A 12,556-nucleotide genomic window follows, 5' to 3' on the forward strand; every position below is an offset into this window, starting at 1 on the left:
GCCACCTTAGGTGTATGTGGCTGGCACCTTAGCCGCTTGAGCCACAGGCGCCAAGCCAAGTTTAACTTTTTAAAACAATTTAATTTTGTAGCCATTGAAGTAGAGAAGAAAAAAATAAAACAATTTACTGTCTGGATTCTTAGCCCTAGATTAATAACATGCCCCTCTCCCTTCTTCCCTGGTCATTATTGTGATAGGCTTAATTTTCTTTGTGGAAATTATCTTCTGTGTATTTTAGGTCGTTTCACTAGAGAGGGTATAAGAATCACTTAATGTAATATCTTTATTATTGTTAGATACTTTCTCTCTCATCAAGAATCTTCTTCTCACTATCATTTTTTCTCTGTGCTACTTTTTGAATACACCGATACTATTATTCCTGTCTTTAAACATTCCTAATCACTGATCTATAGCAACATTTTTCTTTTAGTTATCAGTGAATACTACCTGATTAATTTTTTCTTAACGTTCTACTCTTTGTTCTCATTTTGCTTCTTTAATCAATACCTCTTTGCTGACATGTTTGCTACTGTGGGTTTCCTAAAGTTTCAGTCCATGGATTTTTAATTCCAGTTAATGCTCATTTCTTTGAAAACATAAATTATCTTCACTGCTATATCTACAGTCATTATGTAAATAAATTCAAAATTATATCATCGTTTCTCACCTTTACTATAAAATTTGATCCTTTGTTTTCTATTGGAAAACACTTACACATATGACATGGAACGGGACACCCAGAAACATGTAAGAGTTAAGTTTGACCTGAAATACTATCAAATAGAAGGCACGTAGAATTTGAGTTCCATGCGGTCCAAGTTCTACTACTTGTTGACTGTGATCTTATACAATTGAGCCTTAAGTTATTCATCTGAGAAACAGAAATATATTACGTGTCCCACTTACTTTATAGGGTTGTTGTGATTATCAAATGGGATGATGAATATAAAAACATTTTACTGTAATGGGAGTTGTTGCTTTCTTTTGTCCACAGCTAAGAAAATGTCTTCATTTGCCTATTACTCTCATGAATGTCTTTATTTGCCTATACTCTCAAGCCTAAGATCAAAGTATAAAATATTTGATGTGTTTGGCTTCTTTCTCATTTATCAGTCATCCCATATCTAGGCAGTCATCAACTGTCAAAAGGACAATCCAATCTTAGAGCTGAAAATATTCCTTATCATATACTTTCTTACAGTTTATTGGGTTGACTACTTGCTGTTATGTTAGAAATACAATTAATTAACCCCACCCCAAACTTAAACAAACCTCAATTTTTAGGAGTAAAACCTAGGTATTTTAGTTTTATCTCCTTGGGTCATCTTTCAGATAAATAGTTTGTTACTTCTTTGTTGTTTTATAGAAGATACTTGTATTTCATTTAGCTGTTTTAGTTGCTTTTAGCAGAAGACTTGGTTCATAGTTTCTTAGCCTGTGATTGATGTAGATTAAATTCTTCCATAGTATTTCTAGTTAATGCTTTTCTTTTTTATTATTTCTTATTTCTTCATATTACTAATATTTTCTTTTGTCTCTTAGCTTATTTTTTATATATAAATTCTCAGTCTGTATATTCTATTAATTATGCTTTGTATAGTTTTTACTTTTTGGTTTATGGTTGTAATACTAATGAATCAAGTATAGTCATCTGTAAGTTTATATTCAAATCAAGGTATTTATTTTTCCCAGTAGTGCATACTGGGAGAAGGGATCAGAAGGCCAAGTTCTATTGTGAATTTAAGGATTAACCTCTTGAAAATAGGTGATAACTACAAGAGGTTGGGAAAGTCATAAAACTGGGATGTAGATCTTAGCTCTTCAAAGGAAAGGGAGGGAAGAGATAGAAGGGAAGGAACGTCTTATCCTTCAGTATAGACCCAAGAACATTTGGCAAAGCTTTTAGGGACTCTTCAAGCCACAGTCTCTCATCAGGGAAGTTCCTTGTCTCATTGGTAGGCCTTAGTAGCCTTGCCATGCTCAGTCATTGGTTGGGAGCATCTCAGGAAAGCATGATCTCATTATAAATATGGTGATGGGTTCAGAGCACAGCAGTTGGGGCCAACAGTCAGTGATACTTTATGAAGTGGGAGCTGTGAAAGGTGTGTTCTCATAACCTTCATGCCCCCCCCTCATATTTTATGTACTTTACTTGAAATATCCTGAATTTCCTACAGTGAAAATAGTCTTCATTCATAGTCATATTGATAGTGAATTGTTTCTTTATTTCCTCTCATAAATCTTTTTTATTTCTTTTGATTGCTTCTACTTTGACTCATTTTTTTTCATAATTTTCTTTCTATGTTTTTTTTTCCTGTATCTTACCTAAGAATGCTTTATTCCTACTACTAAGCCAACAAGTATCAAGTCTTTTCTTAAAACCTTTCATTTCTCCAGCAGGGAAATATCATATATTAATTTATAAATATCTAGGGTAAGGGGACCATCTTTAAAAAATGGTTAATGTATTAGTTCCCTTGGTAACCATACTCTTGATATTTCACATATTTCTCTCAGTAACTCCCTTTTATGAACTATTCCATTATATATGTTTTAGTTGAACATATTCGTATAACCACTAATTTACAAAGTGGATTTAAGGTGACATGGCTGCTTTTCTATCCCTGATTGTTACTTCAATCTATTGTACCATGTCCTTGATGCATACAACTTTGCTGGAATGGGAAAATTCTTCTTTAGCAAAACATGTAGCGCAAGATAAATGTTAGTCCTTTCCTTGAGAAGTAGCATGACACTTTACTTTTCCCATATATTTTCTGTGTGTTTACAAGGCTTGAAATTCTTAGAATGTTTAGATAACTTATAATTGGATCCAGTAACCTCTTGAATGAATTCCATTGCATCAGTTACTCTCTTTCACCAGTCCCTACCTTCAATCAACTTGATGTTCTATTTCCAAAACAACTTATTTTCAAACTCCAGTTTAATTAAAATATTGCTCAAGAATTTTAAGTGGTCCTCTGTTATTTTACAGATCAAATCCCAAATCTAAACTCTTTTAATATCATTTCAAGGCTCTTTGAGGGGCTCTCTCATCTATCATTCATAATGTTTTAATAATAAAAACAGGGCTCAGTGCCCATATATCAGTGGTTAGGGCACTGGCCACATGCACTGGGGCTGGTGGGTTCATACCTGGCCAGCACCTGCTTAACAACAATGACAATAACAGCCAGGCATTCTGGTGGGCGCCTGTAGTCCTAGCTACTGGGAAGCTGAGGCAAGAGAATGGCTTAACCCCAAGAATTTGAGGTTGCTGTGAGCTGTGACACTCTAGCACTCTACAGAGGGTGACATAATAAGACTCTGTCTCAAAAAAAAAATAGGCAAAATTTAACTGTTAGGCACATGCTAAGTACTACAGGGTGTCCCCAAAATCATCCATAAATTTGCCATACATAGGAAAAATCAGAAATTGTAGCTAAATGTACCTTTATACAAAATATTCATTACAAAATTTACAAAATATTCTCTTCATGTTGACCACCTCTTTGTAAAATTGTGTAATGAACATTTTGTAAACAAAGGTACATTAGCTAAAATTTCCCATTTTCCCTATTTATAGCAACTTTATTGGAGACTTTAAGACACATTTTATGTATCTATTTTTTTAATTGCATTTAATCTTCACAAAAAATGTCTGAAGTGGGTACTTTTATTATCCCCACATTACATTTAGAAACTGATAAAGTTACTTGCATATGATTACTTACCTTCCTAGTAAGTGAAGGAGCAAGGATTCTAACCAAGTCAAATCTACCCCAAGTCATAATCACTATCAACTCACGTTCTTCAAGCCATAGTCTTCATTACAGTATTCTAAAGATACTTTTTTAACTTTGCTCTTTTTATAAACAAGATTTTTCCTGAGTTCATTAGAGTTTTATTTCCTTTATGTCCAGGCATATTAATTACTTTGAAAACTCTTCTCAGGAATCACACTGCCTGTACTAAGTCATCCCACACTGACCATTCTCTTAGCTTTAATTTCCTCTGTGCTTAAGTTTGTATGTAAAGGTTATCATTAACTGGATTTGTCCTCGAGCTATTTCATATGTAAATTATCTTCCTAGCCAACCTATAAGTTCTGGAGATTGTATCTTATACATTTTTTGGTGTATCTTTTGTACCAGTATTATAACAGGTACAGAATAGATGGCTGGTTAAGCTGATGGGGAAAATGTTTTATTTTTACATCTTTTCTCACAGAAGCAGGAAGATTGATGGCTTGGTATTATATTACATTTGAGACAGTGAAGAAATTTTTTACACTCAGTGGAAAAGAAACTGTATCAGATCTGGTAAATTAATTTTCACTAGAAAATAAATAATATATAGTATAAAATAATATTTGAGAAACAACTAATTTGTATATCATATAATTTAAGAATGAATAAACAAAAAGGAAAGTATTTCTAAGAATGTTTATATCTCCTGCTGTATACTTTTGATCATGAGATATGGAATATTCCTCCTTAGAACGTATCATATTTTCAGTTTTATCACTGTGGAGAAAATGGGAACAATAATAGGTTATGCAAAAATATCAACAGTGAGGGCAACTTTGCAGCTGCAGCAGTGAATATTGTTGGCACCTGGTAACTGCATTGGTCCTTTCTCCCTTTACTGGGGAAAGGGATATGAAATAAAGTATTTATTTTCAAATTAAATTTAAAAATAGGGATATGAAATAAAGTATTTATTTTCAAATTTAATTTTTTTAAATATCTACATTGATTGCTTAGATTATTATACTAAAAATTGCACAGCGGAATTTCAATTATTAAGGAGCAACATACACAAAAATACTATTCTTAACAAAGAATAAATCAAGACTAGAAAATATCTTTATTAACATTCACTCATCTGATCTTGAGTTTAGCAAGTGTGTAAGAGAATTAAAACAAGTGTTAGCTCCATTTTATATATGTGGGAAACCAAAGCACAGACTGCTTTGACCAGTCATCCAGCAGAAGTAGGCTCTAGAATGCAAATTTCTAAACAGCTTAAATATTATTTTTATTACAAAATTAACCTTAATTGGAGTAATGATTTGTAAACTGTAGAAAAGTGAATGGAGATAATAGTGGTAGAAAGAAAACTAACGTTTATCCAGTATTTATTACTATGTGGTAGACGCTGAGCTGAGTATTTTAAATTCTATCTTATTAACATTTATAGTATTACTGGTATAGTCTCAGAGTCTAACACAATGACTAGCATATAACAGATGCTTAGAATCAATCGGCAGAAAAGCTAAGTGTATAAAGCAGGTTTTTAACTCTAACATGAAAACTCATGGCTCAAAGCAGCATGCAAGACAAATAAATTTGGAGAAAGAGGATGAGAAGAAATAAAAAGAAAAAGAAATTTAAAAATTGTCATTAAATGGACAAATGCTGCAATTTTATAGGTCACAATGATAGCTGGCTGCAAGGAATTTTTTGATATACAATTGAGAATAAATGAAAAGAAAACACTGAATACGTTGAACAAAGATCCAAAGCGAGTAACTATCAGGTACAGAAGTTATATGTGTTTTAAATAATTTTTAAGAGGTTTTATTTAATTAAAATAATAATAAAATTTTTCCATGTGTTTTTATTCAGATTTCCAATGGAAGGAAGAATTAAAACAAGAGAAATGAAAGTAAATTGGTAAAGATGATTTTTAAATGTTTTAAAATACTGACTACTAATTCATGATTCATATTTATAAAGGTTTTCTTTTCTGTTTTCTTTTCTTTCTTTCTTTTTTTTTTTTTTTTAAGAGACAGAGTCTCATTTTGTCACCCTCAGGAGAGTACCTTCGTGTCACAGCTCACAGCAACCTCCAGCTCTTGGGCTTAGGTGGTTCTCTTGCCTCAACCTCCCAAGTAGCTGAGACCACAGGTGCTCACCACAACACCCAGCTATTTTTTGTTGCAGTTTGGCCTGGGGCTGGGTTCGAACCCACCACCCTCCTTATATTGGACAGGAGCCCTACCCACTGAGCCACAGGCACTGCCCCAGGGTTTCTTTTATTTAGTTTTAAAACATATCTTACATTCTGTCTCCTATTTTTATGTAAATATGTTAATTTTTGTACTAAGGAGGCTAAGGTAGGAGGATTGCTTAATCCCAGGAATTTAAGGCTGCAGTGAGCTATCATGCCACTATATTCCAGCCTTAGCGATAGAGTAAAGCACTCTAAAAAAAAAATTTTTTTTATACAATTTTTTTTAAAGACCCAAGTATTTTTAAAAAAGATAGTGACTTTATAGTTATTTTTATACATACCATAATTTAGATTCCCATTATCATTTTCCACCCTGTGTATTTTATTTGAAGACCCCCAAAAGAGAGAAGAGTTTGTGCATTTTCTTAATCTAAAATGTTTAGTCTTTGGGTAGGTGCTGATAGCTAACTGTTACCACTTTCATGTTAATTCTCTCATATCCCTGTTACTTTGCTGAATTTCAGATCTTTTCTTCTCCAAGTAGATGTTCATCCTCTTAATTTTAAAATTCCATTTTTAGTTTTTGCCCTTTTAATTTAAGCTTTAAAAAATTTCTAGGTCTTCCCTTTTCAGCACTAACTCTGTTTTCTTTTGTTTCTTTCTTTCTTTTTTTTTTTGAGTCACCCTCAGTAGAGTGCTATGACATCACAGCTCACAGCAACCTTCTGCTCTTGGGCTTAGGCAATTCTCTTGCCTCTGTCTCCCGAGTAGCTGGGACTACAGGCACTTGCCACAATGCCCAGCTATTTTTTGTTGCAGTTTGGCCTGGGCCGGGTTTGAACCCACCACCCTCAGTATATGGGGCCAGCACCCAGCTCTGTTTTCTTTAACTATTATTTTTCATTGAACTTATAGCATGTGATATGGAGCCATCATACCAAGCCCTCGATTGCTTAACCTTTGACTTCTTTTATACAAGAGAATGAAACAGTTGTATTTAAAACATATGGTCTGGTTTTTGTTGGACCTAATTCTAACTGAATTAATACCTTGTCTTATTTAATCCTTATAATAATCCTTATTGCTGTTGAATATAAATAAATATTATTTCATCTTATTTTTACTGTACCAATTTTATATGTACCCCACATTTGTGTATCCCTAGATAGCTTTACAAGGAGTTTATTTATCCAACATTTAAAAGCATTTCATCCACATTTTCCCTTTGGTTCTTTCTTCATTAATAAACCACATAACTTTATAAATATTTCTTTAAAGATGATTTAACATGATTTTCAGAAGCATATGCTATAGCCAAAAGAAGTAAGTAGTCTAAGTTTCACCTGTATTCACCTAATTCTGAGAGTGAATTGTTTTTGTTTTCATATATCCTCTGCTAAAACTAAGCTATAAAATACATATAATTATTCTATCCTTTATCTTTGTATATCTGACTGTTTTGGTCTTTTCAGGCAACCCCAGGAGCGTAATACATGTCTAATAATTTTAGTTAGACCCATGGGTTATTTGCAAAAGAGGTAGCAAAAAGCCTGGGATATAGCAGGCACAATAAACACTAGGATCTTTTATCTTAAAATCATCAACTCAAATTTAGTAGCCAAGCAATTTTGGTTTCAAATAACAAACTGATAACGTTACTGACCGTATGTTGAACAGAATGCTCAGCATCTAACACTGTGATTGGCACATAGCATTTAATAAATATTTGTTGATTAAATAAATTATAGTGTTTGTTTATAATACCTTTAAAAGAAATAGTAAAACTGAAAGAATTGTATTGGAGGAAAATACAATGATAATTTTAGATGTGTTGAGATTAAAGTAACAATCTAACTGAAAGTATTCTATAAGCATTTGGAATTTATCAGTCTAGAGATTATAAGGAAAGTCTTGAGAAGAAATGTGCTTTTAAAAGAAAGATTAAATAAAGAAGACTTAAAAAACAAGCACTGAACTTTGGGCAGGGGGTTGGGGGGGAGAAGGAGTGAACTTTTGTTCTTGACTTGCAACAATAGTTAGGCACGATATAGAATCATGTAGTAGTGGCCCAGAAATCAAGGCAGAGAAAAATTTTAAGAAGTAATACTTCAGTCATTGATGTCAATGGTGTGAGACAATTAACTTTTAAAAGGAAGTAATGACATTTCTTCTTGGCTTCAGTCTTATTCAGGCTCAACTAGGATGCATTCCCATACAAGATTTTTCTCTGACACAAGATACTGCAAAGATTTTCAGAAGTGGCTCACGAATTACAAGATGTACGTTATAGAATTAGTGGATTTTCAATATTTTTCCAGTAAACTAGTGTACTAGATTTAATATTGGAAACTTTTTTTTTGTAGGGTTGTCAGATTTTGTGGCTGCTCAAGAAAAGAAGTTTGCTGTACTATTGAATAGTTTGATTTTAGCTAAGTGTTTTAGGTGTAAACTTTGGGAAAACTCTTTGCATATATCCAAACAGCTGGAAAAAATTGGTAGGTCCTGAATATAGGTAGGCAGTTTGGCAATGTCTGCAATTTTATTTTGTGTTTTATTGTTAGGAAAATTATTCTATGGTGATTATAAACCTTTAAGGAAAACACATGTTGGTAGGCCTAAATCAGGTACTGTATCTTACTTTTGAAAATCCAATTTGTATTTGCTCCTATTTTAAAAAATGTAAATCTGTAATCAACTGAATGGTACATGAAATACCTAATAAAAATTATTACTGTTATTTTAAAATTCTTTTCATACCAGGAGTAAAATTTTGTTTTTCTAATGTAGTGACTAGGTGATGCTTTCTCTTCCACTTTTATGACTAACATTTTGTTTTGATTTCAATGACAAGCTAAAAAGCTAGCAGTCCCAGTCTTTCCTAATTTGTTTCATAAAATAATGTCACTGATTTGTATATTTTTTATTTTTAATATCAGAATTTTTTTTTTTTTTTAGAGACAGTCTCACTTTGTTGCCCTCGGTAGAGTGCCATTCTGTCACAACTCACAGCAACCTCCAACTCCTGGGCTTAGGCGATTCTCTTGCCTCAGCCTCCTGAGTAGCTGGGACTACAGGCACCCCCCACAACACCTGGCTATTTTTTGTTGCAGTTTGGCTGGGGCCGGGTTCAAACCCCCCACCCTCGGTACATGGGGCTGCGCCCTACTTATTGAGCTATAGGCGCCACCCACTAACAGTAGAATATTAATACTGATCTTCACAGAGGTTGTGCAGACAAAAGTTTGTGCCTGATTATTTTGTCTGTAGGGACCTCATGTGCACTGAAAAACTTGAGGAAGTGCCATTTACCAAAATGTAGATCTGACTAAAGGATTCTTCATTTTCCAATTTGGTATCTCTGACTTTGTGACCCTACTCCCCTTCTAGATTTCAGAGATATCTAGAATTCTAAAAAGAATGTTGTTTTCCCATGATTGACAGCCTTGTTAGTTTTACAATTTTGTATGCATCTTGGGGATGTTAAAAATTTACGTAATGAGTCTCTAGGGATTGTCTTGTTATTTATTTGAACAAAGATTGACAGCTGTTTTATGAGGAAATCTTACTTTTTATTTCCATGAAATTTAAAATCAGTGGAATGGCAGAGGGCTTAGAAAGTTCTGGGAGTGAGGTGAAGGTAGTGATTGGTGAAAATAAAGTCAAAAGAGGGAGAAAGGCTGGGTGCAGTGGCTCACACATGTAATCCTAGCATTCTGGGAGGCCAAGGCAGGTGGATTGCCTGAGCTCACAGGTTGGGGACTAGTCTGAGCAAGTGCGAGACCCCTTCTCTAAAAAAAAAAAAAAAAAAAATTAATAATAATAATAATCCAGGTGGTGTAGTGGGCACCTATAGTCCCAGCTACTTGGGAGGCTGGGACAAGAGAATTGCTTAAGCCCAAGAATTTGAGGTTACTGTGAGCTATGAAGCCACAGTACTCTACAAGGGGCAATAAAGTGAGACTCTATCTCAAAATACATAAATACAATACAATAAAAAACAAAATAGGGGAGAGATTCCTGATGGAAAGGCTCACCTTCCAAGTCCTGCCAAGTCAAATGCCACACCTACTCCCCACACAAAGGTAAGAGTTCTAATTTGGAAAGGAGGTTCCATATAACATTTAGAAAATAGTAACTTAGAGAAAATTTTGAAATTTGGTTAAATGATTACCAATAAGTTTTGTTATACTTGAAAAAGCCAGTCTTTCTGACTTTCTAGAATATTGCCAATTTGAGCATACTTTGCATTTTGCCTCTTACAGATCATTGAACTCCAACCTGTTTTTCACAGATACTCACTATGGCTGAACAGAAAATACTGATTCTAAAGAAGCAAATATTTGCCCAGGGAGGGGAGGAGAACATGTAAAAGTGAGAGAATCTAAACAAAAAGCAAATCTAAATAATTTTGTTTATTTGTTTTTTTGTGACAGAGTCCTACTCTGTCACCCTCAGTAGACTGCTGTGGCATCATAGCTCATAGCAACCTCAAACTCAAGTGATTCTCTTGCCTCAGCCTCTCAAGTAGCTGGGACTACAGGCTCCCCACCACAATGCCCAGCTATTTTTAGAGATGGGGTCTTGATCTGGCTCAGGCTGGTCTCAAACCTGTGAGCTCAGGCAATTCACCCTTCTCGCCCTCCCAGATCCAGAGTGCTAGGATTACAGGAGTGAGCCACCACCCCCAGCCCAAGTCTAAGTTCTTTTTTTTTTTTTTTTTTTTAAGACGGAGCCTCAAGCTATCCCCCTGGGTAGAGTGCCACGGCATCATAGCTCACAGCAACCTCCAACTCCTGGGCTCAAGCAAGTCTCCTGCCTTAGCCTCCCAAGTAGCTGGGACTACAGGCGCCCGCCACAACGCCCGGCCATTTTTGGGTTGCAGCCATCATTGTTGTTTGGCGGGCCTGGGCTAGGGATTCGAACCCGCCACCTTAGGTGTATGTGGCTGGTGCCTTAGCTGCTTGAGCCACAGGCGCCAAGCCCCAAGTCTAAGTTCTTATTGAGCATCATGTTTTTTAGAGACAGAGTCTCTCTCTCTCTCTTTCTCTCTCACCCTTGGTAGAGTGCCATGGCATCGCATAGCTCACAGCAACCTCTAACTCCTAGGCTTACGCAATTCTCTTGCCTCAGTCTCCTGAGTAGCTGGGACTACAGGCACCTGCCACAACGCCTGGCTATTTGTTTGTTGCAGTTTGGCTGGGGTCGGGTTTGAACCCGCCACCCTCAGTATATGGGGCCGGCACCCTACCCACTGAGCCACAGGTGCCACCCAATACAAATTCATTTTTAATAGTGACTATAAACTAAAAAGCTATTTATAAAAGTGAGGAAAAATTATGAAGGAAAGTGGAAATGAACATTAAGGAATTATGAATCCTAGAAGTCATGTCTTAGGAATGAGAAGTTGCCAAGAACAGTTAAATGCATGAATATTTAGGACATAGGGTGTCATACCTTTATCAGTTATACATGTTCCTTAGACAAGGAGGTAATTTTGTTGTTGTTATTGAAATGGAGTCTCACTTTGTCACCCTTGGTAGAGTGCTGTGGCATTACAGCTCCCAGCAAACCTCAAACTTTTGGGCTTAAGTGATTCTTTTGCCTCAGCCTTCCAAGTAGCTGGGACTATAGGTGCTTACCACAACACCCAGCTATTTTTTTGTTGTCATTGTTTGGCAGGCCCAGGCTCGAACCTGCAAGCCCTGGTGTACATGGCCAACACCCTAGCTCCTGAGCTATAGGTGCTGAGTCAATAGTTTAGAATTTTATATTTTTGACAGTATCTTTTATTTTTGGGATTTGAATAAATTCATTCATAAGCATGTAAGAATTTTAAATTTCAGGCTTGGTGCCTGTAGCTCAGTGGCTAGGGTGCCAGCCATATACAACAGGGCTAGCGGGTTTGAACCTAGCCCTGGCCTGCCAAACAACAAGGACAACTACAACCAAAAAACAGCTGCGTGTTGTGGTGGGTGGCTGTAGTCCCAGCTACTTGGGAGTCTGTGAGGCAAGAGAATCGCTTAAGCCCAAGAGTTTGAGGTTGCTGTGAGCTGTAATGCCGTGGCATCTACCGAGGGCGACATAGTGAGACTCTGTCTCAAAAAAAAAAAAAAAAAAAAAAAAATTTGAATTCCAGCTTCTGAAAGCATAAAGAAATAGAAAAGTTCTGAAGACGAAAATTAACTTGCCGTATTTAAGGAACAAAATAAAAGGCAGTATGGCTAGAAAGTAGTCAGCAAGAGGAGAGTGGTAGAAAATTAGATGAAAGAGGTAGACTATGGTCAAGTCATATAGGAAAGGAAATTTGTACATAGTAAGGAAATTGCCATTTCATCTTAAATGTAATGGAAAGGCATTGGACATTTTAGGCAGAAGGGTAAAATTATCTGATTTGGGTACACAGACAGCTGTATTTCTGAGAAAGAAGTGCTCAGGGAGTCACAGCTTCATGAAGCAATATTATTTTGCTTCATTCAAGCATGACTTTTTAATCATATTGCCTTTCTTTCAAACATGAGTATAAAAGTACAGGGATCGGCTCGGCGCCTGTGGCTCAACCGGCTAAGGCGCCAGCCACGTACACCTAAGGTGGCGGGTT

General features: G+C 35.7%; 1 protein-coding gene across 2 annotated transcripts in view; it reads left to right on the plus strand.

Moving 5' to 3' along the window:
- The window catches only part of HFM1 (HFM1, ATP dependent DNA helicase homolog), a 106,023-nt gene that overhangs the window by 51,703 nt on the left and 41,764 nt on the right, over nt 1-12,556 (plus strand). For both annotated transcript variants that reach the window (XM_012801658.2, XM_012801657.2), the window contains 5 exons: nt 4,231-4,322; nt 5,435-5,541; nt 5,631-5,678; nt 8,140-8,237; nt 8,322-8,453. In XM_012801658.2, coding sequence (XP_012657112.1) covers nt 4,231-4,322; nt 5,435-5,541; nt 5,631-5,678; nt 8,140-8,237; nt 8,322-8,453 — 477 coding nt within the window. The remainder of the gene's footprint in view (nt 1-4,230; nt 4,323-5,434; nt 5,542-5,630; nt 5,679-8,139; nt 8,238-8,321; nt 8,454-12,556) is intronic.

The sequence above is a fragment of the Otolemur garnettii genome, unplaced genomic scaffold (assembly GCF_000181295.1).
Source record: "Otolemur garnettii isolate 467f Iridium unplaced genomic scaffold, OtoGar3 scaffold00010, whole genome shotgun sequence".
NCBI classification, from domain to species: Eukaryota; Metazoa; Chordata; class Mammalia; order Primates; family Galagidae; genus Otolemur; species Otolemur garnettii.